At 40.8% G+C, this 27,706-nt stretch overlaps 1 protein-coding gene across 1 annotated transcript in view; it reads right to left on the reverse strand.

The window, feature by feature from the left end:
• Positions 1 to 27,706, reverse strand: part of LOC111979548 (astrotactin-1-like) — a 229,425-nt gene that overhangs the window by 125,630 nt on the left and 76,089 nt on the right. The window contains 2 exon segments of the mRNA XM_070448910.1: positions 11,927 to 12,077; positions 26,192 to 26,329. Of these exon segments, the coding sequence (XP_070305011.1) occupies positions 11,927 to 12,077; positions 26,192 to 26,329 (289 nt within the window).

Here is a 27,706-nt window from a genome sequence, read left to right on the forward strand (position 1 = left end):
AAGTCTCCAGTGCCCATCGATCCTGGCCTCATCCCACTGGGCACACACTGGTTGACTCAATGTTGTTTCCAAATTACGTTGAACCAACATGGAACAGGCGTTGAATTAACATTTGTGCCCAGTGGGATAACAACAGTAGTCGGTTGAAAGAGTAGGCTGAATCCTGATACCTCTAGCTCAAACGAACAKATTTTAATAGGGATCAAACATGAACCAGTGCATCAATCGACTCTAAGGAGTCAAACATGAATTGGAACTTCATAAGTTGAGTCAAACAGAAGCACTGAAAATCCAGAATTGTCCTACATCAGGCCCTGTGGAGTTTTCAGTATTAAAGGTAGACTGACTCAGTGATATGACGTAGATACAGCATAGTGGGTCAATTTCTGCAGCAACTAAGAGCGTTGAAGTGCGAGGCTCAACTTCTCTGCGGTTTTAGTTTTCTGGCTACTACGCTCTAAACAGCATGAAGTAAACCCATGCAAATGCGCAGATACTGTGTGTGACTGTGTGTGAGTGAAGTCTGGCATCTCGCTCATCTCAATATGTGCGGTGCTACTTGTCGCAACGTTTTTTCGCTGAGTATTTCTTTAATATAAGATTTCAGATTGTTTGCACCTGTAGATGTTATGTACAGTTGAAGTCAGAAGTTTACATACACTTAGGTTGGAGTCATTAAAACTCGTTTTTCAACCACTCCACACATTTCTTGCTAACAAACTATAGTTTTGGCAAGTCGGTTAGGACATCTACTTTGTGCATGACACAAGTCATTTTTCCAACAATTGTTTACAGACAGATTATTTCACTGTATCACAATTCCAGTGTGTCAGAAGATTACATACACTAAGTTGACTGCGCCTTTAAACAGCTCGGAAAATTCCAGAAAATTATTTAATGGCTTTAGAAGCTTCTGATTGGCTAATTGACATAATTTGAGTCAATAGGAGGTGTACCTGTGGATGTATTTCAAGGTCTACCTTCAAACTCAGTGCCTCTTTGCTTGACATCATGGGAAAATCAAAAGAAATCAGCCAAGACCTCAGAAAAGAAATTGTAGACCTCCACAAATCTGGTTCATCGTTGGGAGGAATTTCCAAACGCCTGAAGGTACCACGGTCATATGTACAAACAATAGTACTCAAGTATAAACACCATGGGACCACGTAGCCGTCATACCACTCAGGAAGGAGACGCGTTCTGTCTCCTAGTGATGAACGTACTTTGGTGCAAAAGTGCAAATCAATCCCAGAACAACAGCAAAGGACCTTGTGAAGATACTGGAGGAAACAGGTACAAAATTATCTATATCCACAGTAAAACGAGTCCTATATCGACATAATCTGAAATGCCACTCAGCAAGGAAGAAGCCACTGCTCCAAAACCGCCATAAAAAAGCCAGACTACGGTTTGCAATATGGGGACAAAGATCGTACTTTTCGGAGGAATGTCCTCTGGTCTGATGAAACAAAAATAGAACTGTTTGGCCATAATGACCATCGTTATGTTTGGAGGAAAAAGGGGGAGGCTTGCAAGCTGAAGAACACCATCCCAACCGTGAAGGACGGGGGTGGCAGCATCATGTTGTGTGGGTGCTTTGCTGCAGGAGGGACTGGTACACTTCACAAAATAGATGGCATCATGAGGATGGAAAATGATGTGGATATATTGAAGAAACATCTCAGGACATCAGTCAGGAAGTTAAAGCTTGGTTGCAAACGGGTCTTCCAAATGGGCAATGACCCCAAGCATACTTCCAAAGTTGTGACAAAATGGCTCAAGGACAACAAAGTCAAGGTATTGGAGTGGCCATCACAAAGCCCTGACCTCAGTCCTAAGAAGATTTGTGGGCAGAACTGAAAAAGTGTGTGTTAGCAAGGCGGCCTACAAACCTGACTCAGTTACACCAGCTCTGTCAGGAGGAATGGGCCAAAATCCACCCAACTTATTGTGGGAAGCTTGTGGAAGGCTACCCGAAACGTTTGACCCAAGTTTAAATTGTTTAAGGCAATGCTATCAAATACTAATTGAGTGTATGTAAACTTCTGACCCACTGGGAATGTGATGAAAGAAATAAAAGCTGAAATAAATCATTCTCTCTACTAGTATTACGACATTCCACATTCTTAAAATAAAGTGGTAATCCTAACTGACCTAAAACAGGGAATTTTTACTAGGATTAAATGTCAAAAATTGTGAAAAACATATTTAAATATATATAGTTTAAATATATTTGGCTAWGGTGTATGTAAACTTCCGATTTCAACTGTATGTGTTTCCTAAGAAAATCCCTCTCTTTACTGTAGATCATTATGACCCATCCCACCACTAACAAGGGCAGGTAAAGATACACGTATGTCATTACACCAAAGCATTGTTGAAATTGGCTGTTTTTTTTTGCATATCCAAGTCGAATCTGTTCTTTTTCCTGCAGTCTGAACAGTCAAAAATCACATAGAAATTGACATTTCAAGCCACATTCAAAACTACCTTTATAGGTGGTTTGAAATCAGATTCAAATCTGATTCCTGGTGACTTGTGTCTGAATGGTTAAATCTGATTTATTTGCCCTCAAATGGTTTTTAGACTGTTATTTGGCATATCTTGTTGCTTGCTAGCTATTCTGTTGATAGTTTAACAAGAACATTGGCAGCTAACTAGCTTTTTAATTGTTTACAAACAAATGAGTGAATGTGCTAGAAAACTAAACAGCTACCTAGCTAGCTAGTTGAGTGCTGTGGCTAGCCAAAAAGGAATAATTTTGAAAGTTGGATCATCTTATCCTTTGAGTCTTTAAAAGTGTTTATTACACTATGATTTTGGACATTCAAAGCAACTGGGAAACATCCAMTTGCTACATTAGCATTAGCTTGCTACATAACTTCTGAGTCATAGGAAGCACGAGCACGACCACTAATCAGCCTGAACCACTGTGCATGTCACCAAATCTGATTTGGTCACTTGTAATTTGCTATTTGGACAAACAGTATTTCAAAATGGATTTGAAAAACAAAAATGATTTGAGCATTAATGCCTGCAGTGTGAACAAGCCTCAAGAGGTCTGGCTGGCCCTCTTACGAATCAAATTGTATTATTAACATGCGCCAAATACAACAGGTGTAGACCTTACAGTGAAATGCTTACTTACGAGCCCCTAACCAACAATCCAGTAAAAAAAAAACAGATAAGAATAAGAAATAAAATAAACAAGTAATTAAAGAGCAGCAGTAAAATAACAATATACAGGGGGGTACCGGTATAGAGTCAATGTGTGGGGGCACTGGTCAGTTGAGGTAATATGTACATGTAGGCCGAGTTATTAAAGTGACTATGCATAGATGATGATAACAACAGAGAGTAGCAGRGGTGTAAAAGAAGGGGTGCAATGCAAATAGTCTGTGTAGCCATTTGTTTAGGAGTCTTATAGCTTGGGGGTAGAAGCTGTTTAGAAGCCTCTTGGACCTAGACTTGGCGCTCCGGTACCTTTTGCTTAGCGGTAGCAGAGAGAACAGTCTATGACTAGGGTGGCTGGAGTCTTTGACAATTTTTAGGGCCTTCCTCTGACACCGCCTGGTATAGAYGTCCTGGATGGCAGYAAGCTTGGCCCCTGTGATGWACTGGGCCGTTCGCAATACCCTCTGTAGTGCCTTGCGGTCWGAYYCCGAGCAGTTGCCATACCAGGCAGCGATGCAACCAGTCAGGATGCTCCCGATGGTGCAGCTTTAGAACCTTTTGGGGATCTGAGGACCCATGCTAAATCTTTTCAGTCTCCTGAGGGGGAATAGGTTTTGTCGTGCCCTCTTCACGACTGGCTTGGTGTGCTTGGACCATGTTAGTTTGTTGGTGATGTGGACACCAATGAACTTGAAACTCTTAACCTGCTCCACTGCAGCCCTGTCGATGAGAATGGGGGCGTGCTCGGTCCTCTTTTTCCTGTAGTCCACAATCATCTGTGGTTAAGTGATTAACACTGGGTTAATGGCTAATGTATCAATGGCCATTGGGGCATATGTCGTAACAGGAGTCCCTCGCCTCGTCCCTCCCTGGACACATTGCTATTGATTTTGTCGCTAGGCTACGGGTACTGTGAAAATGGATTTATCACATGTAATGTAAAGAGCATGGCACATTGAATCTCCTAACTCATCTGTAGCAGAGGCTCTTTAAATCACTGGGCCTCTCTGCAATCGATGGCAATGGGTAAGTGTGGCAAAGGGAAGTCAGTGGAATTCATGTATTAATGGTCCTTGATGGCCCTTGCTTGTGAACCCCACATCTCTCCTTATTGACTGCTGGAAGCCAAATTCTGTGTGTGTAAATGTACTTGGTGAGTAAAGGTGATTCTGACTGACATGCAGAAATAGGAGAACTCAGGAGAATTTCCCCACTGCCAAGAGAATGATAGTCATTAAAGATGTGCTTGCTTTCAGGCTTGCATTATACTGTTTGAGGATTTTCCATACAGTTATATTTCCATATGTAATGAACACAATGTTAGACAGAGAGCTGGTTTCAAGCACAGGGCGCAGCAGGTGTTTATTTGTAAAGGACCACAGGAGGAGGCAGGTAGCTGGGTCCAGGGGCAGGCAGAAGGTTATACACAGGGGGTCCAAAAAGTCAACAGTACAGGCAGGGAAAAGGCTAGTAACGTCGTCCGGGAGATCATGCAATAGGTTGATAACAAAAATAATCCGATAGGCTAAAGTACAGGCAGGGAATAGGCAAAAGGCATCATTAGTGAGGCAGACAAAAACTATCATACACGAGAGGATTAAATTACATTGGGAAATCCAGCCCTCCGAATAGAAGTGTGTCACAAAACAAACAATACCTCACAATAATGGGGTGCAAAGAACTGAACTAAATAGTGTGTGATAATGACATACAGGTGTGTGAACAGGTCATCAGAATTCAGGTGATTGGGATCTGGAGAGTGAGCTGCGTTCAGGGGATCTATGTGTTTGAGAGTGTGAGCTGGAAGGTGGGCTGGAAAGTGAGCTGCGTTCTGGGGATCTTCGTGTTTGAGAGTGTGAGTTGGAAGCAGACGTTACACCATACAGCATTTTTGCAAAGAGTTCTATTGTGAATTTAAAACTCAACCATTTAGGAATTCACAATCCATAGGTCAAAGGTAGAATAAATCATATGCTTTGAAATGATTCAGATAAAGTGAAAATGGCAAAGGTCCTCTAAAGATCCCTGCATGAGAGAAACAATAGATAATGTCAACATACAGTATATCTCCTTTCATAGTAATGAAATATGTTGACACATTTTTTTTTAGTTGCTAGGTAGAATAACAAATGTAGCACCACAAAATAAACAACATCCTTCACTGGCAGTTTAAGGAAATAAGACAATAAATGATAATAGTGTACCGGCTTGTGAAGCTTTTGTATTTAGGCTGAACTGGAAAAACCCTTGAACCACTGTACCTTTTAATCCCATTTCCTAATGGAGATAAATTCCTCCTGCTCCTTCCAGTTTATGGGAATCAGCCATGTGTTGTTGCCACATAGCAACAAATCCTTTCTAGAGAGTTGGATAAACTTTGCAATTTTCCAATACGCCAAATAGGCAGATTGGAGAAAGTGAACAATAGAGATTGAATAGGTCTACTTATCCAGCAAGCAGAGTTTCAGGAGGAAAGGGAAGATATAATCTGTTCCAAATGTCATGGTTGAGGTTATCAATGTATATCAGGTAGTCTTAAGAGTTGTAAAATTATCCAGAGTACAGTAATATAATAACCCCTTGGGAATATATATGTAAACTTAAAATTGTACAGTGATTGTATTGACATTCTATAACGCCACTCCCAAACCATATATATCTTATCTTCATAAATCACCAGTTGTTGGGGGGATTAGTGTAAAAAAAACTTCACCAACACCTCCCCTGGTGCTAGCCAGTCATATTTCAGAGGTAGCTTTAGTGATTACAGAGGTGCATTAACATGCTCTGCATCTGTCCACGGAAAGACTGTAGCAGATTTTTCCAAAAGAGGATGTACTACCTTAAAACCCCCTATCGATCCTTAGAGGAAAACATCAGTACTGGCAGGCTGCTGAGCACCTGCTACTCTATAGGAGTATGCTCATAGAATACCTTGGCCAAATATCGACTCAGCTCAGAACTGCTTAGTGTCCAAAATGGGATCCAAGTCAGAGCTGGTTGCAGCTGAATGTGGACTACGTCAGTAACAAAGTGTATAGGCCAGCATGGGAAACATGTTCAGGTGCTTGTTCTGAAGTTAAATAAGATTATGTTTGACCGTGGACASCTTAGACTGGCACAATTGAGCATTSTATTAATTGTAAGGTATATCTATATGTTTTTGAGGTATATCTATACTGTATATATTTTTGAAGGAGGAGTTCTCTGGGGGAAGGTATATGTGACACCCAAACAGCACACCTAATTTTTTAAATGTAAATTTGACAAGTTCAGTTGTAGGATCAAGAGAGACACTTAAGTGTTTTAGTACTATATCTCTTGACACAATGATTAAAATAATCATGGCCTCTAAACCTTCAAGCTGCATACTGGACCCTATTCCAACTAAACTACTGAAAGAGCTGCTTCCTGTGCTTGGCCCTCCTACGTTGAACATAATAAACGTCTCTCTATCCACCGGATGTGTACCAAACTCACTAAAAGTGGCAGTAATAAAGCCTCTCTTGAAAAAGCCAAACCTTGACCCAGAAAATATAAAAAACTATCGGCCTATATCGAATCTTCATTTCCTCTCGAAAAAAAATGAAAAAGCTGTTGCGCAGCAACTCACTGCCTTCCTGAAGACAAACAATGTATACGAAATGCTTCCGTCTGGTTTTAGACCCCATCATAGCACTGAGACTGCACTTGTGAAGGTGGTAAATTACCTTTTAATGGCGTCAGACTCTGCATCTGTCCTCGTGATCCTAGACCTTAGTGCTGCCTTTGATACCATCGATCACCACATTCTTTTGGAGAGATTGGAAACCCAAATTGGTCTACATGGACAAGTTCTGGCCTGGTTTAGATCTTATCTGTTGGAAAGATATCAGTTTGTCTCTGTGAATGGTTTGTCCTCTGTATATTTCGGTGTTCCTCAAGGTTCCGTTTTAGGACCACTATTGTTTTCACTATATATTTTACCTCTTGGGGATGTCTTTCGAAAACATAATGTTAACTTTCACTGCTGTGCGGATGACACACGGCTGTACATTTCAATGAAACATGGTGAAGCCCCAAAATTGCCCTCGCTAGAAGCCTGTGTTTCAGACATATGGAAGTGGATGGCTGCAAACGTTCTACTTTTAAACTCGGACAAAACAGAGCTGCTTGTTCTAGGTCCCAAGAAACAAAGAGATCTTCTGTTGAATCTGACAATTAATCTTGATGGTTGTAAAATCGTCTCAAATAAAACTGTGAAGGACCTCGGCGTTACTCTGGACCCTGATCTCTCTTTTGACGAACATATCAAGACTGTTTCAAGGACAGCTTTTTTCCATCTACATAACATTGCAAAAATCAGAAACTTTCTGTCCCAAAATGATGCAGAAAAATGTATCCATGCTTTTGTTACTTCTAGGTTAGACTACTGCAATGCTCTACTTTCCGCCTACCCGGATAAAGCACTAAATAAACTTCAGTTAGTGCTAAATACGGCTGCTAGAATCCTGACTAGAACCCAAAAAATGTATGATATTACTCCAGTGCTAGCCTCCCTACACTGGCTTCCTGTTAAGACAAGGGCTGATTTCAAGGTTTTACTGCTAACCTACAAAGCATTACATGGGCTTGCTCCTACCTATCTTTCCGATTTGGTCCTGCCGTACATACCTACACGTARGCTACGGTCACAAGACGCAGGCCTCCTAATTGTCCCTAGAATTTCTAAGCAAACAGCTGGAGGCAGGGCTTTCTCCTATAGATCTCCATTTTTATGGAATGGTCTGCTTACCCATGTGAGAGACGCAGACTCGGTCTCAACCTTTAAGTCTTTACTGAAGACTCATCTCTTTAGTGGGTCATATGATTGAGTGTAGTCTGGCCCAGGAGTGTGAAGGTGAACGGAAAGGCTCTAGAGCAACGAACCGCCCTTGCTGTCTCTGCCTGGCCGGTTCCCTTCTCTCCACTGGGATTCTCTGCCTCTAAKCCTATTACAGGGGCTGAGTCACTGGCTTACTGGTGCTCTTTCATGCCGTCCCTAGGAGGGGTGCGTCACTTGAGTGGGTTGAGTCACTGACGTAATCTTCCTGTCTGGGTTGTGCCGTGGCGGAGATCTTTGTGGGCTATACTCGGGATTGTCTCAGGATGGTAAGTTGGTGGTTGAAGATATCCCTCTAGTGGTGTGGGGGCTGTGCTTTGGCAAAGTGGGTGGGGTTATATCCTTCCTGTTTGGCCCTGTCCGGGGGTATCATCGGATGGGGCCACAGTGTCTCCTGACCCCTCCTGTCTCAGCCTCCAGTATTTATGCTGCAGTAGTGTCGGGGAGCTAGGGTCAGTTTGTTATATCTGGAGTACTCCTGTCTTATCCGGTGTCCTGTGTGAATTTAAGTATGCTCTCTCTAATTCTCTCTTTCTCTCTTTCTTTCTCTCTCTCGGAGGACCTGAGCCCTAGGACCATGCCTCAGGACTACCTGGCATGATGACTCCTTGCTGTCCCCAGTCCACCTGGCCGTTCTGCTGCTCCAGTTTCAACTGTTCTGCCTGCGGCTATGGAACCCTGACCGTTTCACCGGAGTGCTACCTGTCCCAGACCTGCTGTTTTCAACTCTCTAGAGACAGCAGGAGCGGTAGAGATACTCTTAATGACAGGCAATGAAAAGCCAACTGACATTTACTCCTGAGGTGCTGACTTGCTGCACCCTCGACAACTACTGTGATTATTATATTTGACCATGCTGGTCATTTATGAACATTTGAACATCTTGGCCATGTTCTGTTATAATCTCCACCCGGCACAGCCAGAAGGAGGGACTGGCCACCCCTCATAGCCTGGTTCCTCTCTAGGTTTCTTCCTAGGTTTTGGCCTTTCTAGGGAGTTTTTCCTAGCCACCGTGCTTCTACACCTGCATTGCTTGCTGTTTGAGGTTTTAGGCTGGGTTTCTGTACAGCACTTTGAGATATCAGCTGATGTAAGAAGGGCTATATAAATCTATTTGATTTGATTTGATTAGTACAGGCCAGCAGTACTGTAAATACGTGATGAAATGTCTTCACCAATGGAACATCAAATGAAGGAATAAATGTCTATATACCAATTACAAAGGCCAATTAAGACATTGGGGAATATTTCCACCCTGGTCATTCTCACTGCAGGGTGTCCGTAAGTGTGTGATAACAGTCCTAATGTCTGCATCATGTAAATACTAAGGTCTCCTCTGTTGGTAGGTACACATCCCACACTGCAGGCCGACGCTTTGTTTGGACAGGGCCCAATTTGTTCTGGTGGCAGATAGGCTGGACAGACAGCCTCACATTTCCCCTGTTCTAGCAGGAGTAGACGAGAGCTAATGAATCGCATAATAATTAGGTGATTATTAGACATTACTTCCAAACGACTGCACTGTCTCTCCTCAGGAGTGCCATACATCAGCCAAGACAAAGTGGGTCAGGCGGCATCGGCTCATGCTAGGAGAGATATTAAACATGACGAGACGAGACTGGCAGCATGGACTCAGACAAGGTGTTAATTGATTTGTGGATTCGGCCTCTGGGTCCCAGCCAGTTACCACTATGATTTGACGGATGAAAGCATCATTCATATACCTAGTCACAAGGTAATTACAAAACGCCAAGTAATATTTGCAACAGATGGCACCATCCTGGATATCTTGCAGTAACAAGAGTGGACACTTAGTAGGAACTGGTAGGAAAAAAATCTGTCAAAGGCAAAGATTGATTCCTTATTGCGGATCTAAGCTTGCAAATGTATGTTTATAAATGGGATGTCCATATTAAACCTTCATTACCATGAATCAAAAATCCAGAGCTTCAGGTAGGTCTGGGTGATGCAGAAAAGAATCCATATCACAATAATAGAAACAGTTATCTCCATAAAAGCATGAGGTATGCAAGGAAATGTTTAGAAATTAAGATCAACATGATGCATATCTATTAATATTCTTTCAGTATAATCAGTTGCTGAAAGTATCAGGGCTTTTGCTTCATGACAGAAATAAGGGAGAAAACAAATAGAAAATAGAAAATGAAAATATGATTCTAATTTGATGATTGAATGTATTTTGCAGTTGCATAAACTAGGGGCACATGTCTAAGTATTTCATGAAGCTTGAGCATGTTAACAAATACCTTCTGAGACTGTTGTCGACTTCAGAGCTCAGTGGTAGAGCTGCTATCATTGACTAATTAATTAACAGGACCTCTTAATTCTGTTCTCATGTCCTCCGGATCTGACGACAACTGRACAGTATATACGTAGCTTTGTTTGTTGTCTSTGTTCTAGGTTTTTGCATTCTTTTTATTAAAAAAAATATATAATGTTCGCCTTGGGTGTGAGAAATACACTTTACAAATTATTATTTATTATTATCCTAATTTAATATCATATAAGAATAATTTCCACAACATGACATAGATATATTTAGTGCCCTCATATATTGCAATGCTCTTTCCTGTGTTTAAATGTCAAACCCTGCAATATATTTTGTAATAAATCAAGACATTTAGTCATGACTTTTAGATACTGGAAACCATTGATACTATAGGTCATATCTATTACAAGAAGTGCAATACCAGGGAGTCTGCATGCTGTTGGTTGTGAACTCTGTGACAGCTGCATGTAGGTAGGTCTGTCCACCAGCACAATTAGAGCAGAAGGAAAATGTTCTCAACGATGGCAATACATTGTTTGCTAAATCTAATCGCTCGGCATTGAAATTACATTTACTTGAGCAGCAAGATTGTGACATTTACAAGCCTCAAAGAAACAAATGAGGTGATTTCTGCGCACTTGTATCTGAATGAACACCAAACCAAGTCAGGCCTTCTAACAAACAGGAATCTTAATTGCATTGGTGCAGAAGACGGATGTATTTTCAGATGATGCTAGGGACCCCAAAGCTGTGAAAGAACACTTACAGTGATGTCCAAGTATGACCTCTGTACTCAAATTGCAATTCTTAACTATGACAGATACAATAATGAACGTTTGTTGTCGATTAAAATAGTGTCTGCTCATATATAATTAACATTCAAGTGTGAAATACAGTTCCTACACAAACATCTTGGTCAAAACCAGTTTAGACATTACATACAGCCCATTGCTGAGTCAGAGAATGGTCTTGATAGCCATGTTAAACCAACGTTTTGATACAGTCTTTTGATTACTAATGTTTTTTTGCCATGACAGTCATGTTTTGAAAAGTTCACTGCAGTAATGCAAATGTGATGTTTTATCAATCCAGTGCAGACATTTGAAACTGAAATGCATAGAAAATGTGCCTTAGATCTGTCCAACTCATGCACCGAATAGATATTCTGTATCTCATTATAATATCATGCATTGAGGGTGGGAGGGCATAATATTGAGGAAATGTAAATCAATAAATTATTATCATTTGAGGAAGATTTGATAGTTCCAAAAATTTTATCTTCAAACCTGTTACAGAAAGATAATCTGATCAGAAATACTGGATCATCTCTCGTCTGATTAGAAATGCTGGATCACCTGAAACTCATGTCTTGAGCAAATAAATAGTCTTAAAGATGGTTGACAGTTTTTCACATCTTTCACCAAAAATCTGTCGCGAAACACCAACAAACACTAGGAGTACAACTTTTTAGTAGGATAGAAACCATGGACAGATGGTGAATGAAATAGAACATGCCTGGTTCATTTCATGTCCGCTAAGCAAACAAAGTGAGGTAGTACTGTAAAGGGGGCCATCTCCAGGCGGTACAGTGATTCACTCACCACACATCCACTGGAATCAAGCTTTCGGTCAGAGACGCAGCGGAAGTTTCGGCTACAACCACCATTGTCCTTTGAGCAGTCACGCACTGGGCCAAATGAGTCCAGTAAAACCTCCAGACTGTCAAACGATGAGGAGATCATCAGCTCTTCTCTGGCAAAATAAAACACAAACAAAAACATTATAACCTTCCCCCTCAGCAAAAAACAAAATCATCAGTCGCTAGCAATCAAATGTCCCTCTTTGGTTATTGTCTGTTGATTGAAAATGGGTTGGTTGTAGTCCTCATCACAAAACAATGCACCAAATGCGTCTTTCATTTTGAAACTTTATGATGTGCTTCAGTCAGAGCAGCCAAAAGTTGAATTTCAAAGCAACCCTGCTTTGCAAAGGGCCTAAGATGTGTTTGATGAAAAGCATTGGGTTTACGGTACGGTTTACAGTGCTTTATTGCTATAACCTTGCTCCAAGCCATCTGTTTTGTCTCTATTATGTGAAAAATTTCAAAGACTTGCAAGGTAAAATATTCCAGATTATCACATTGAAATATGAATAGAAAGGGTGGATGAAGAACAAAGCTTGGGCGTACATTCTTATTTTCAGGATGCTAAATCACCATGCCATTGAAGTGGAATATATATGATAAACTGAGTACTTTTATAAGAACACTGCCATGAACCTTGCCTAGGGGAAAGAAAGAATAGCCTCTCTTGTTTTGTAGATAGTATTCATTTGCTCCCTCACCCACTCCCAGAATGCTTCCCCAGAGATTGCCTGAAATAAACATATTCGATATTTCAAGATTTTATCAAACTAGCCAATTTTCTTTTATAATTGACTGTGGGCATTGTCTTTATACATTTATGGCGAACTAACCCAACAGGTCATACAGATAATGATGCATTTAAAAAAATGATGACGCATAACATTTTTGGGGATTAAGTACAGAAAATAACCTTTGTATTTACATGAGTGAAATCATCCATCCTTGTCGTCATGTTGTTTAACACTGAATCATGAGGAGGGTTACAGGTGCGTATGTGATCTCTCCCACGGTTGCACAAATCCAACTCTGCATGTTTGATTGAATCCAGACCATACATTAGTGGTCTTCAATAGACACAATCAATGTACATTTGAATCTTAAAACTTTATATAGAAAGAGGAGACCATTTACCCTAACCTCCAGCCACCCTAGTCATAGACTGTTGTCTCTGATACCGCACGGGCAAGCGGTACCGGAGCACCAAGTCTAGGTCCAAGAGGCTTCTAAACAGCTTCTACCCCCAAGCCATAAGACTCCTGAACATCTAATCAAATGGCTACCCAGACTATTTGCATTGCCCCCCTCTTTTACACAGTTGCTACTCTCTGTTATTATCTATGAATAGTCACTTTAATGACTATATCTACATGTACACATTACCTCAATTACCTGGACTAACCGGTGCCCCCGCACATTGACTGTGTACTGGTACCCCCTGTATACATTCTCGCTAATGTTATTTTACTGCTGCTCTTTAATTACTTGTTCATTTTATTTCTTATTCTTATTCATATTCATATTTTTTAAACTGCATTGTTGGTTAGGGGCTTGTAAGTAAGCATTTCACTGTATTCGGCGCATGTGACTAATAACATTTGATTTGATTTTGATATCTATATGATTAACAAGAACATTTAAGCAATATGAAAGTCCTCTCTGCTCATAATTCAGAAAAGACACAAAGAAGAGACATTCAGGCTATTAGCTGTTGAAAAATACAGGCTGGCTAATTACTTCTCTTTACCCTGTAATTTGCCTTATGTGAAATATTTCAAAGACTTGCAAGGTAAAATATTTCAGATCATCCCATTGAAATATGAATAGAAAGGGTGGATGAAAAACAAAGCTTGGGAGTACATTCTTATTTTCAGGATGCTAAATCACCATGCTATTGAAGTGGAATATAAACTCAGCAAAAAAAGAAATGTCCTCTCACTGTCAACTGCGTTTATTTCCAGCAAACTTAACATGTGTAAATATTTGTATGATCATAACAAGATTCAACAACTGAGACATGAACTGAACAAGTTCCACTGACATGTGACCTACAGAAATTGAATAATGTGTCCCTGAACAAAGGGGGGTGGGGGGGGTTCAAAATCAAAAGTAACAGTCAGTATCTGGTGTGGCCACCAGCTGCATTAAGTACTGCATCTCCTCCTCATGGACTGCAACAGTTTTGCCAGTTCTTGCTGTGAGATGTTACCCCACTCTTCCACCAAGGCACCTGCAAGTTCACGGATATTTCTGGGGGGGAATGGCCCTAGCCCTCACCCTCCGATCCAACAGGTCCCAGACATGCTCAATGGGATTGAGATCRGGGCTCTTCGCTGTCCATGGCAGACTACTGACATTCCTGTCTTGCAGGAAATCACGCACAGAGCGAGCAGTATGGCTGGTGGCATTGTCATGCTGGAGGGTCATGTCGGGATGAGCCTGCAGGAAGGGTACCACATGAGGGAGGAGGATGTCTTCCCTGTAACGCACAGTGTTGAGATTGCCTGCAATGACAACAAGCTCAGTCCGATGATGCTGTGACACACAGACCATGACGGACACTCCACCTCCAAATTGATCCCGCTCCAGAGTACAGACCTCGGTGTAACGCTCATTCCTTCGACGATAAACGCAAATCCGACCATCACCCCTGGTGAGACAAAACCGTGAGTCGTCAGTGAAGAGCACTTTTTGCCAGTCCTGTCTGGTCCAGCGAAGGTGGGTTTGTGCCCATAGGCGACGTTGTTGCCGGTGATGTCTGGTGAGGACCTGCCTTACAACAGGCCTACAAGCCCTCAGTCCAGCCTCTCTCAGCCTATTGCGGACAGTCTGAGCAGTGATGGAGGGATTGTCCGTTCCTGGTGTAACTCGGGCAGTTGTTGTTGCCATCCTGTACCTGTCCTGCAGGTGTGATGTTCGGATGTACCGATCCTGTGCAGGTGTTGTTACACGTGGTCTGCCACTGCGAGGACGATCGGCTGTCCGTCCTGTCTCCCTGTAGCTCTGTCTTAWGTGTCTTACAGTACGGACATTGCAATTTATTGCCCTGGCCACATATGCAGTCCTCATGCCTCCTTGCAGCATGCCTAAGGCACATTCACTCAGATGAGCAGGGACCCTGGGCCTTTCTTTTGGTGTTTTTCAGAGTCAGTAAAAAGACTTCCTTAGTGTCCTAAGTTTTCATAACTGTCACCTTAATTGCCTACCGTCTGTAAGCTGTTAGTGTCTTAACAACCATTCCACAGGTGTGTAACAGTTTAACTTTACGTCCGTCCCCCATACCCGGGCGCGAACCAGGGACCCTCTGCACACATCAACAACAGTCACTCACGAAGCATCGTTACCCATCGCTCCACAAAAGCCGCGGCTCTTGCAGAGCAAGGGGAACCACTACTTCAAGGTCTCAGAGCAAGTGACGTCACCGATTGAAAGGCCATTAGCGTGCACCACCGCTAACTAGCTAGCCCTTTCACATCCGTTACAGGTGCATGTTCATTAATTGTTTATGGTTCATTGAACAAGCATGGGAAACAGTGGTTTAAACCCTTTACAATGAAGATCTGTGAAGTTATTTGGATTTTTAAGAATTATCTTTGAAAGACAGGGTCCTGAAAAAGGGACGTTTCTTTTTTTGCTGAGTTTACATGATAAACTGAGTACTTTTATAATAACACTGCCATGAACCTTGCCTAGGGGAAAGAAAGAATAGCCTCTCTTGTTGTGTAGATAGTATTTCTTTCCTCCCTCACCCACTCCCAGAATGCTTCCCACGGAGATTTCCTGAAAGAAACATATTTGATATTTCAAGATTTTATCAAACTTGCCAATATTCTTTTATAATTGACTGTGGGCATTGTCTTTATACATTTATGGAGAACTAACCCAACAGGTCACACAGATAATGATGTATTTAAAAAAAAAATTGAGGGTTTAATTCTTATACTGAATTTAGGCTACCTTTATGATGTATTCATTTTTTTGTATTAAGTACACAAAATAACCTTTGTATTTACATGAGAGAAATGTTATTCGTCACATGCTTCGTAAACAAAAGGTGTAGACTAACAGTGAAATGCTTACTTACAAGCCCTTCCCAACAATGCAGAGAGAAATAATATAGAAACATAATAGTAAAGTAAAACACTTAATATATACACGGGTCACCAGTACTGATTCGATGTGCAGGGGTACAAGGTAATTGAGGACTATATGTACATACATATGATATAACCAGGAATAAAGTGACAGATAATAAACATTAGCATCAGCGTATGTGATGAGTCAAAAAAGTTAGTGCAAAAAGGGTCAATGTAGATAGTCCGGCTAGCTATTTGGTTAACTATTCAATAGACACTATCACTGTAGATTTTAACCTTAAAGCTTTCTATGTAGAAAGATGAGCCCATTTACCCTAACGTTCAATTATATATATGATTAAAAAGAACATTTAAGCAATAGGAAAGTCCTCTCTGCTCATAATTCAGAAAAGACACAAAGAAGAGACATCCATTCAGGCTATTAGCCATTGAAAAATACAGGCTGGCTAATTGCTTCTCTTTACCCTGTAATTTACCTTGCATTATACTTTACTCTTTATAGGTGAGTCACAGTTAAAATGGAAGGAAATACTGTATGTTGTGAGGATTCTGATTCCAAGTCTACAGATCACTCTACATGTATCTATGAATACTCTGCGTCCTACATGGCTTAACTTACAAAACTTTCCTCCATCTCATTTCTGTTGCTATATAGGATAACAAGGAGTAGAAGCAAGTAACTAAATCTAACCCTCTAAATGGTTCATTAAATGGGGAGAGAAAGTTGAACGCTGACTCTTTGAAACACAACTTTAATGAAAAAAGGTGCCCAATGCAGTCAAAATAAAAATGTTCCTGTGTTTTGTATCATATTGTATCATTATGGGGCGGCAGGTAGCCTAGTGGTTAGAGCGTTGGGCCAGTAACCGAAGGTTGCTAGATCGAATCCCCAGGCTGACAAGGTAAAAATCTGTCGTTCTGCCCCTGAACAAGGCAGTTAACCTACTGTTCCTAGGCTGTCATTGTAAATAAGAATTTGTTCTTAACTGACCTTAAATTAAGGTTTAAAATATATATATATATATATACTGTATATTGTACAACAGCTGATAAAACTAACACTGTGAAAAAATGTGATCAGTGTTATTTCCTGATAGTTGCTGGTTGAAAATAAAATGTACCCAGGACCTTCTAATCAGCAGGTTTTGCATGGGTTGTGTTTCGGCTTCTGTGGTAACATCACTAGATTGTAAATTAGGTAATAGACCAATAACAAAGAGAGTTCCCAACCTATCTGCCAAATAKCAGCTAGTTTTRTGTTTCCCCTCCCCAGTCAGACCACTCAGACCACCACTCCCAAATATATTTTTTTGCAAAAAAGCTCATTTTGTATCTTTTTGACCATTTTAATGGAAAACTGTTACAGTAAGGTACTCCATTGTGACCCAGAAATTATTTGAGATTGATATAAAAATGGCTGCAGTTCAGTTTAAAGATCTTTTGTCAACTCTTTTGTCATTTTTATGAAATCAATGAATTAAGGCACAGCCACTTTTAGATCAGAGCCTTTTCTTCCTTGTATTGCTGTCAGAGAGTAAGACGTGGTGACAAATGATTTTCAAACAAGGCCTCAGAGGGAGCACGCAGCTCCAAAGCCGAGTAAATTAACAGCATCTAGAGGTGGTAGGTAGCTGTGGCGTATGCTACTGCCCTGGGGGGACACAACGTGAGCGTTCATCACGTCATCAATCACAAGACATGTAGTTATTTACTCAGTTTTCAAGAAAGCTGCCAAATGATAAATAGAATATAAAAACCCAGGAAACAAGTAGGGTGTAATGGGATACTGTATAATATGGGAGAATAGTTTACATTATTGCAGTAAAAATAGAGATATGCACTAGGACAAAGAGAACTGTGGTAGTCTATTGCTGAGAAAGCAAGACTTAAAGGGATACTTCAGGATTTTGGCAATGAGGCCCTTTATCTACTTCCCCAGAATCATATGAACTGGTGGATAACATTTTTTTTGTCTCTGTCCAGTATGAATGAAAGTTTGAGGTATGTTCACGAGCCGAGGCTCGATACCCATAGACTTACAGCCACAACTACCTCTAACTTCCTTCATAATGGACAGAAAGACATAAAAATGGTATCCACAAGTTCATCTGACTGATAAAGGGCCTCACTGCCAAAATGCTGAAGCATCCCTTTAATGAAACCTATTATCAAAATGATTTTCATTGTTTGTGGTATTACATGAGCAGTAATATGTTTTTGTTGTAGCCAGGCACTTGTCTTTGGCCTGTTGCTCAAAAGTGAAGCCGTTGTGGGCTATATCATTACTATTCTGAGTTCAGCTGAGAAACTATTTTAGTGCTTCACAGAGAAGAATCCAAATGTAAAAGCCAAATGAGGAAAATCTGCCCTTTTGTTAAGAATATTCAAGCTTCCAGTAACAAGCCATCCTCCAACTAATATAGAGCACGGTTTTCATGATCACCCATTCAAATATTCAGGATAAAATAGATTTGTACACCTACTCCATAATAATCCACCCTGTGTTTTCTCTSTTGTAAGGTTGGCTCCCAATGTACCATTGAATTTGGTACAGTGCCTCTAATGACGCTCCAATGCTGGACAGAGTGGTTGTGACTGCAACTAACTGAATGATGATTTGTGACATCCAGTTAACATGGATCATCATCATCATCATCATCATCATCATCTCCATTCAATATCAGCTGAAAGGGATGATGGATCTTGCTACTCCTATTCAACTTGGACTCAGTAACCTAACATACTGAGAATGATATGTTAAAATCAAAGTGAGTTCCTCAAAGTCTGCTAGTTGAGTTTTGGATGTGCTGACATGATTTTGAAATTGTGTTGTTTATGAATAATAAGATATGGATATTTCATTGATGAAATCAGGAGCATGCATATCTTTACTTTTCCCCAAAAAAATATAAAGACTATCTATGTCAAATCATGCCCAGGTGATCGTATAACGATTCATCTTTTTATTTTTTATTTTATCTTTAAACTGAAATTGACAAGAAAAATATAGAGACTAACTCAAAAGAACATGACAGGACAGGACATGTCATCACAGGACTAAAACATTTACACGATGACTGAGAGGGAGGACATTTCATTGGATTAATCCGTAAAATGTGAATACAGTGCAATTGGAAAGTATTCAGAACCATTGACTTTTTCCACATTTGTTACGTTACAGCATTGTTCTAAAATAGATAAAATAAAATATTGTCCTCATCAATCTACAATTTTTGCAAATACATWAAAAAAATTAAAACAGAAGTACCTTATTTCCATAATTATTCAGACCCTTTGCTATGACACTCGAAATTGAGCTCAGGTGCATCTTGTTTCCTTTGATAATCCTTGAGATGTTTCTACAACTTGATTGGAGTTCACCTGTGGTAAAATCAATTGATTGGACATGATTTGGAAGGCTCACACCTGTTTACAGCTGTCCACAGTTGACAGTGCATGTCAGAGCTAAAACCAAGCCGTGAGGTCAAAGGAATTGTCCGTAGAGCTCTGAGACAGGATTGTGGCAAGGCACAGACCTGGGGAAGGGTACCAAAAAACGTCTTCAGCATTGAAGATCCCCAAGAACTCAGTGGCTTCCATCATTCTTAAATGGAAGAAGTTTGGAACCACCAAGATTCTTCATAGATCTGACCACCCGGCCGAACTGAGAAATCGGGGGAGAAGGGCCTTGGTCAGGGAGGTGACCAAGAACCCGATGGTTACTCTGACAGAGCTCCAGAGTTCCTCTGTGGAGATGGGAGAACGTTCCAGAAGTACAACCATCTCTGCAGCACTCCACCAATCAGACCTTTATGGTAGAGTGGCCAGACAGAAGCCACTCCTCAGTAAAAGGCACATGACAGCCCGCTTGGAGTTTGCCAAGAGGCTCCTAAAGGACTCAGACCATGAGAAACAAGATTCTCTGGTCTGATGAAACCAAGATTGAACTCTTTGGCCTGAATGCCAAGCGTCATGTCTGGTGGAAATCTGGCACCATCCCTACAGTGAAGCATGGTGGTGGCAGCATCATGCTGTAGAGATGTTTTTCAGCGGCAGGGACTGGGATACTAGTCAGGATCGAGGGAAAGATGAACGGAGCAAAGTACAGGGAGATCCTTGATGAAAACCTGCTCCAGATCGCTCAGGACCTCAGACTGGGGCGAGGATCACCTTCTAACAGTACAGCYACTCTAAGCACACAGCCAAGACAATACAGGAGTGGCTTCGGGCCAAGTCTCTGAATGTCCTTGAGTGGCACAGTCAGAGCCCGGACTTGAACCCGATCTAACATCTCGGGAAATACCTGAAAAAAGCTGTGCAGCAACGCTCCTCATCCACCCTGACAGAGAGGACCTGCAGAGAACAATGGGAGAAACTCCCAAATACAGGTGTGCCAAGAAGACTACCCGAGAAGACTCGAGGCTGTAATCGCCGCCAAAGGTGCTTCAAGAAAGTACTGAGTAAAGGGTCTGAATACTTGTGATATTTCTGTTTATTTTTTATTTTTATAAAATTGCAAAAACTTCTAAAAACCAGTTTTTGCTTTGTTATWATGGGGTATTGTGTATAGATTGATGAAGGACAAAAATAATTGAATTCCTTTTAGAATACAGCTGTAACGTGACAAAATGTGGAACAAGTAAAGAAGTCTGAATACTTTTTGAATGCACTGTATACAATGAGTGTACAAAACATTCGGAGCACCTTCCTAATATTGAGTTGTATCCCCCCCTTTAGGCCCTCAGAACATCCTCAATTTGTCAGGGCATGGACTCTACAAGGTGTCGAAAGAGTTCCACAGGGATGCTGGCCCATGTTGACTCCAATGCTTCCCACTGTTGTGTCAAGTTGGCTGGATGTCCTTTGGGTGGTGGAACATTCTTGATACACACGGGAAAGTGTTGAGTGTGAAAAACCCAAAATCGTTGCAGTTCTTGACACAAACCGGTGCACCTAGCACCTACTAACATACAGTAAGTACCCTGTTCAAAGGCACTTACATTTTTGTCTTGCCCATTCACCCTCTGAATGCCACACAAACAATCCATTTCTCAATTGTCTCAAGGCAAAAAAATCCTTCTTTAACCCGTCTCCTCTCCTTCATTTACACTGACTGAAGTGGATTTAACAAGTGACATCAATAAGGGATCATAGCTTTCACCTGGATTCACTTGGTCAGTCTATGTCATAGAAAGAGCATTTATACTTCATGTTTTGTATACTCAGTGTAGTGTGCCATACCCAGTGCTTAAGTTGTAATACGGGAGGTACCGTAACAAAAAGTGAGTGCGAGAGGGGGTGACCAAGGGGGCTCTGAGGTACCGGAACGGATGGAAAATAATAATCACCTTTATAATAAAGCAGTGCATGCATATCATCGCATTTGCGTTGTGGCATAGAGCATTAGAGCAGGCCTGGAGTCGCTTATAGAAGTTGCACATATGAAAGAAAACAATTGTACAAACTGAAAATCTGAAATCAATAAAAGCAACCTTGTCTTGAATCCATCAATAGCCTAGACCTACAGTAGGTGTGTATACACATATAGTACAATATGAGGGGGAAATTATAGAAATTATGCTTAGCTCACTCGCAGGTGAAGGCCGCTAGGCTTTTGGCACGACTATCTCTCTTGTTTTACATTATAAAACAGTGTTTGCTCAATAGGTCTAATTGGAAGTTTATATTTTTGGTAGTCTACAGTCAGATTAGAGTCTTCTCTTTTAAACTGGAGCCATCTGCTTTCCAAACTGTGTATTCCCGCAATTTCATTTGATAGAAAGGCTTTTTCTGGCTGCATGCAGTTCACTGACAGATTCTCCGCGCGTTCCCGGGCTATATGCCTTGTGACTGGGCTACATAAACACAATCCACCGCTAGGTAATTTTTTAAGATGCTATTGGTACTCTGTGGCTAAATTATAGGCCTACTCCTGGTGTAGTATTCTGAATTATTTAATTTATTTCAGAACAGACAGCAGTAATTGTATAACTTTGGCAAATATATTTAAATTAATCAGGGCTGCTGCAGCTCCTTCAGCACCCTTCCCACAGCGACCTTATGATTCTATAAGGAAATAAAAGTGCAACACTGGAGAGATGAGAGTTGCAGGCTCATGTCTAGCAGAGAGAGTGAGAGATATCATAGGAAATACATCTCATTCTAGTTCTGAGAGAGATCCAGGCGCATTTCTCTCTCTTACCACAGCAATAGCCATGCATTGGTCTCAAACATAGGCTATGTTGAGCAAACCATAAGCCTGGGCCGGCCCCACCCAACACAAATTAATTCTTAAAATATCAGGTGCAGGCTGAAAATCTACATTTTCACATTATATTTTTTTAGGGGGTAAGATAATTAATGAGGAGGCAAATCGAATGAACTCTGATCACTTTTATTAAAATGTTTACATTGCAAACAGTGTTTTTTTATGTAGAGGTACCGGATCTGACAAAAATTAAGCAAGGGCCATTCCTGTGCCTGACAAAAAAGCTAAAAACGCTAGAACCAAACATCATTACGCAGCTGCATAATCTCATTGTTGTAGCCTACCTAATGTACTGTATATCTGCTGGTGTTAGTCTCTGTTACAAGAATATGTGACATTTAAAAACAATGTTTAGCGAGATCAACCAAGGCATGCCAAGGCATAGCTGCGGGAAGTAGGGGTGCTGAGGGTGCTGCAGCACCCCCTGAAAAATCTGAATACAAAAAAAAAGTTTAATTTAAAAATCACAAAAGTAGTGCACTGTGCCTTTACTAGTCCTGTATTAGCAGACCGATATAGCCGTCTGTAGCGCTGGCAAAAAAATACATTTCAGCATTGCAGCCGCCGCCCACAAACTCCTTCCTGCGGCTATGGGCCAAGGACTCAGTTAGGAGGAATAGTGGTGTGAAAGTTTAAATGAAATTGCTATCCTTAACGCTAAGAAAAATCACTAACAAAAAAAATYTTTTTTTGGGGGGGTTTCCCAAACAAAATTAAAATCACAGTGCAGTCTGCCTGCTCTATCTGATGCGAGTGTGTGTACAGTCTTCAGTCTGTTGCGTGTAGAATATCCTATCCTATTCATTGATGATAGGCCCTGCTGTACTGAAGTTGCGAGACATTGCAAGCCAAAAAATTGCGAAATACAGCATTCCATTGCAAGATACAGCTTTGATTGCAGATAGATGGGCTTAGAGCACGGTTCTGACTCCGTCTGCCTGGTAGCCGACCTGCCTACAGTATACTGTGCCCCTCCCCTCTCTCTACACAAGTCTTTGCGTTCTCGGAAGTACAGCAACTAATCAGTCTCCTCAGTTCCAAAAATACTGAGATTTAGGATGTCATTCCTAGAGGAAGATGTATTTTCTTTCTACTAAATGTCTTGTTAAGTCACGTATTTAACAAACTGTAAAGCCCTTTTAAGGAGAGAGTGGTCTGTGCTTAGGCAGCAGGCATTTGATTGACAATTCAAATGCATTTCACAATGTTTCTACTTCATATTCATTATCTCCAGCACCATCAACATCAACTTATGTGAAAATTGTGGTTTTGTAGCACAGGAGGCTGCTGAGGGAAGGACGGCTCATAATAATGGAAACCATGTGTTTGATGTGTTGAATACCATTCCATATATTCTGTTCCAGCCATTACTACGAGTCTGTCCTCCACAAATAAGGTGTCACCAGCCGCCTGTGCTTTGAAGTAAAACAGATAGAGTAAGATAAGCTTTTCCAATTACATCATCAACCAATTAATAGCCAATTATTAGGCAATGCCTAATCAAAATTGGTTAAAATMATATATTGTTTTATTACAAAACATAGAAAAGCAATTTTCACATATGTTGATGTTGGGGTGGTGCTGGAGATGATGAATATAAGCTTGACCATTTTTTTAATCTCCCTTTAAGGCTAAGTTGATCGTTAGAACATCTGTAGGAGCAAATGTTGCCTACAAATGCAAAGTTGCCAATGTCTTTGGAATTGATACAAACAAGCAATGCATAACAAAATGCTTCAAATTAAAACTGATAATGGTATTCAAGCTTCCAGTAAAAAGCCATCCTCCAACTAATATAGAGCCCGGTTTTCATGATCACTCATTCAAATATTCAGGATAAAATAGATTTCTACACCTACTTCTTAATAATCCACCTCGTGTTTTCTCTCTTGTAAGGTTGGCTCCCAATTTACCATTGAATTTGGTACAGTGCCTCTAATGACGCTCCAATGCTGGACAGAGTGGTTGTGACTGCAATGAACTGAATGACGATTTGTGACATCCAGTTAACATGGATCATCATCATCATCCCCGTTCAATATCAGCTGAAAGTGATGATCTTGCTACTATTGTTCAACTTGGACTCAGTAACCTAACATCATGGTACTAAGAATGATACACTACCGCTCAAAAGTTTGGGGTTACTTAGAAATGTCCTTGTTTTGAAAGAAAAGCACATTTGTTGTCCATTAAAATAACATCAAATTGATCAGAAATGCAGCGTAGACATTGTTAATGTTGTAAATGACTATTGTAGCTGGAAACGGCTGATTTTTTATGGAACATCTACATAGGTGAACAGAGGCCCATTATCAGCAACCATCACTCCTGTGTTCCAATGGCACGTTGTGTTAGCTAATCCAAGTTTATCATTTTAAAAGGCTAATTGATCATTAGAAAACCCTTTTGCAATTATGTTAGCATAGCTGAAAACTGTTGTTCTGATTAAAGAAGCAATAAAACTGGCCATCTTTAGACTAGTTGAGTATCTGGAGCATCAGCATTTGTGGGTTCGATTACAGGCTCAAAATGGCCAGAAACAACAAACTTTCTTCAGTCTATTCTTGTTCTGAGAAATGAAGGCTAATCCATAGGTGATAATATCTTTCTAGGAGCTGATCCGCCCTCAGAATTGTGGAATAATTATAATGTTAAGGTAAGATTTTAATGGAGAATGCTGACCCGAGAGCAGAGTTGCCTTTCTTTCAATTCTATCAGTATCCACACATGCCTCAACGAAGAACTAGGCGACCATTCCCTCTGCATGGTGTTTTGGGAAACACATGTTACATCTTCGTCCGTTGTAGAAAAGATGCATCGTTATAACACTAGTAAGCCTAAGTTCAATCGCAATCAGGAAACCCAGCCCTGGTCTGCTCCTGATGGACCTTAGTACCGCTTTAGAAGTGGCATTCCTTTAAAGACAAGTAAAATGCCCGTTCAGTGGTGCTTCGAAACTGTCTCCAGAGAAGGTTTCGTGTCGGCATTTAAAAATCCGTAGTGCACCCTTACAGACAAACAGGCAATTTCAAGGGTATATGACTGTGGCAACTTCATTGCCAAGCCCTAGCGGTCATACATAATAGGACTATTATCTTATTTTTTTATTGTTTTAACAAATGGCCATTTAAATGTTGAGCAAAATGTTATATTTCTCACATCCCTAGTTAGGACCATCAACTGGAAGGATTTAAAAGCTTTGATACAAAGGATAACTTTGAATTCAGCAAATGGTGGATGTGTGAAGACTGCAGTCAGTTTGAGCAGCCAGGTGAAATTGCAATAAAAATGCCTTGCATACTCAGTGACTATAATTTGTGTTTCTCTAAATGTCATAGTTATAATGAAACTACCCGCACGTAACGAATGCAATCAGGGATATGGCTAAATAGATGTAGCTTCAAAGTTGCATTTGTTGAAGTGTGTATAATATAAGTTGACATTTTTCCGCACTTCAAAAAAAATCTATGTGCAAGCAGTACATTTCCTTTTGAGAGGTTATGAACCATTTAACAATTCAATTCAACTACACTTTTACGGTATTACATTGCCAAATGAGTTTTGTTTTTGCTMCTCTTTTATTGATTTTTTGCTCAACTTTAGTGTTTCTTTACTCTTTGAATCATGATCAATGAAACACTTGCAATGTCTGACATCAACCCTATAACGAGTGTAAAATGTTCCAGAACAATGTATAGGGAATACAAAATGCTTTGATATGGAGGATATTCAACGGTGATTATGATGGAATGAATATACTGTTGGCCTATGTAGCCTCAAGATATTACTTTGTTTATAGCTAATATCACTCCTTGTAAAACGTACCTCATGAAACATATGGAAAAGTTGAATCTCTTACCTCACATCCACAGCATCCTCCATGACAGTCATATCAGTCTTGCACTTGGCTGAAGGGTTGATTGCCAGCTCAGCAGGTGGAATGACAAAGCTTTTACTTAATGGTAACCACATCCCTTCCCCCAATGTGTATGTGAARCTGAGGAGGAAAAATACACAGATTTTGACACATTATGGTACTAATGGAACAACATCATTGGAAACAAAGTAGAAAGAACATTGCCTACTTTGTCCACTTAATTTAGTATTTCAAAAAAAGCTGGGTTTACTACCACTTTGCTAATGCTTGTTTGTCTGAAATAAGCTGAATTTCAGGTCTTCTGGTGCCTTGTTGAGTGGTAACTCAGAAGATCAGTGTGGAGAACATCAGTGGTTGTTTTAATTTCCTACAGAGAAATACAATAAAATCCATGGCCTGTTGCCCATATAGCCTTGGAGACTTTGGTGCCTTTGACGATTTGTTTGTCTGTCTTTCTCTGCATAATCACAAGCATATCCTCAGTTGTCTTCAAAGGCCTTTTACACTCACTTAAACTAAAGGCTGATTGGACTCAGGAGTAGCACATTATGTTTTTTTCTCACAGTTCAATAGTTTTAGAAATCTATCTCTGGCAATGGTTCATGCATTCAACCAATAGTTCTCAAACTACACTGAACAAAAATATGAACGCAACATGTAAAGTGTTGGTCCCATGTTTCATGAGCTGAAATAAAAGATCCCAGAAATTATCCATACACCCAAAAATATTATTATTTTGTGCACAAATTTGTTTACATCCCTGTTAGTGAGCATTTCTCCTTTGCCAAGATAATCCATCCACATGACAGGCGGCATATCAAGAAGCTGATTAAACAGCATGATCATTACATAGCTGCACCTTGTGCTGGGGACAATAAAAATCACTCTAATATGTGCAGTTTTGTCACACAACACAATGCCACAGATGTCTCTAGTTGTGAGAGAGCGTGCAATTGGCATGCTGACTGCAGGAATGTCCACCAGAGCTGTTGCCAAAGAATTTAATGTTTATTTCTCTACCACAAGCCGTCTTCAATGTCGTTTTAGAGAATTTGGCAGTATGTCCAACCAGCTTCACAACCACAGACCGCATGTAACCACGACAGCCCAGGACCTCCACATCCGGCTACTTCAGCTGCGGGATCGTCTGAGACCAGCCAGTGGAGAGGAACTATGATGTCGGCAATCGGGAGCTTCTTGCGGTCAAACTGGCTTTGGAGGAGTGGCGCCACTGGTTGGAGGCATCGGAACATCTCGTTACGGTTTGGACTGACCACAAGAACCTGGCCTAAATCCAGGAGGCTAAARGCCTCAGTCTRCGATAGGCTCGTTGGGCTCTTTTCTTCACTCGGTTCAGATTCACGTTATCTTACCGTCCGGGGTCTAAGAATGTGAAMCCGGATGCACTTTCTCGCCAGTTCCCTAGCTCCAGTGAGGATCAGCCGCTTGGATCCATCATCCCCAGGTCGCTCATTCTCATGCCGGTGTCCTGGAGTA

The sequence above is a fragment of the Salvelinus sp. IW2-2015 genome, linkage group LG19, assembly GCF_002910315.2.
Source record: "Salvelinus sp. IW2-2015 linkage group LG19, ASM291031v2, whole genome shotgun sequence".
Taxonomy (NCBI): Eukaryota; Metazoa; Chordata; class Actinopteri; order Salmoniformes; family Salmonidae; genus Salvelinus; species Salvelinus sp. IW2-2015.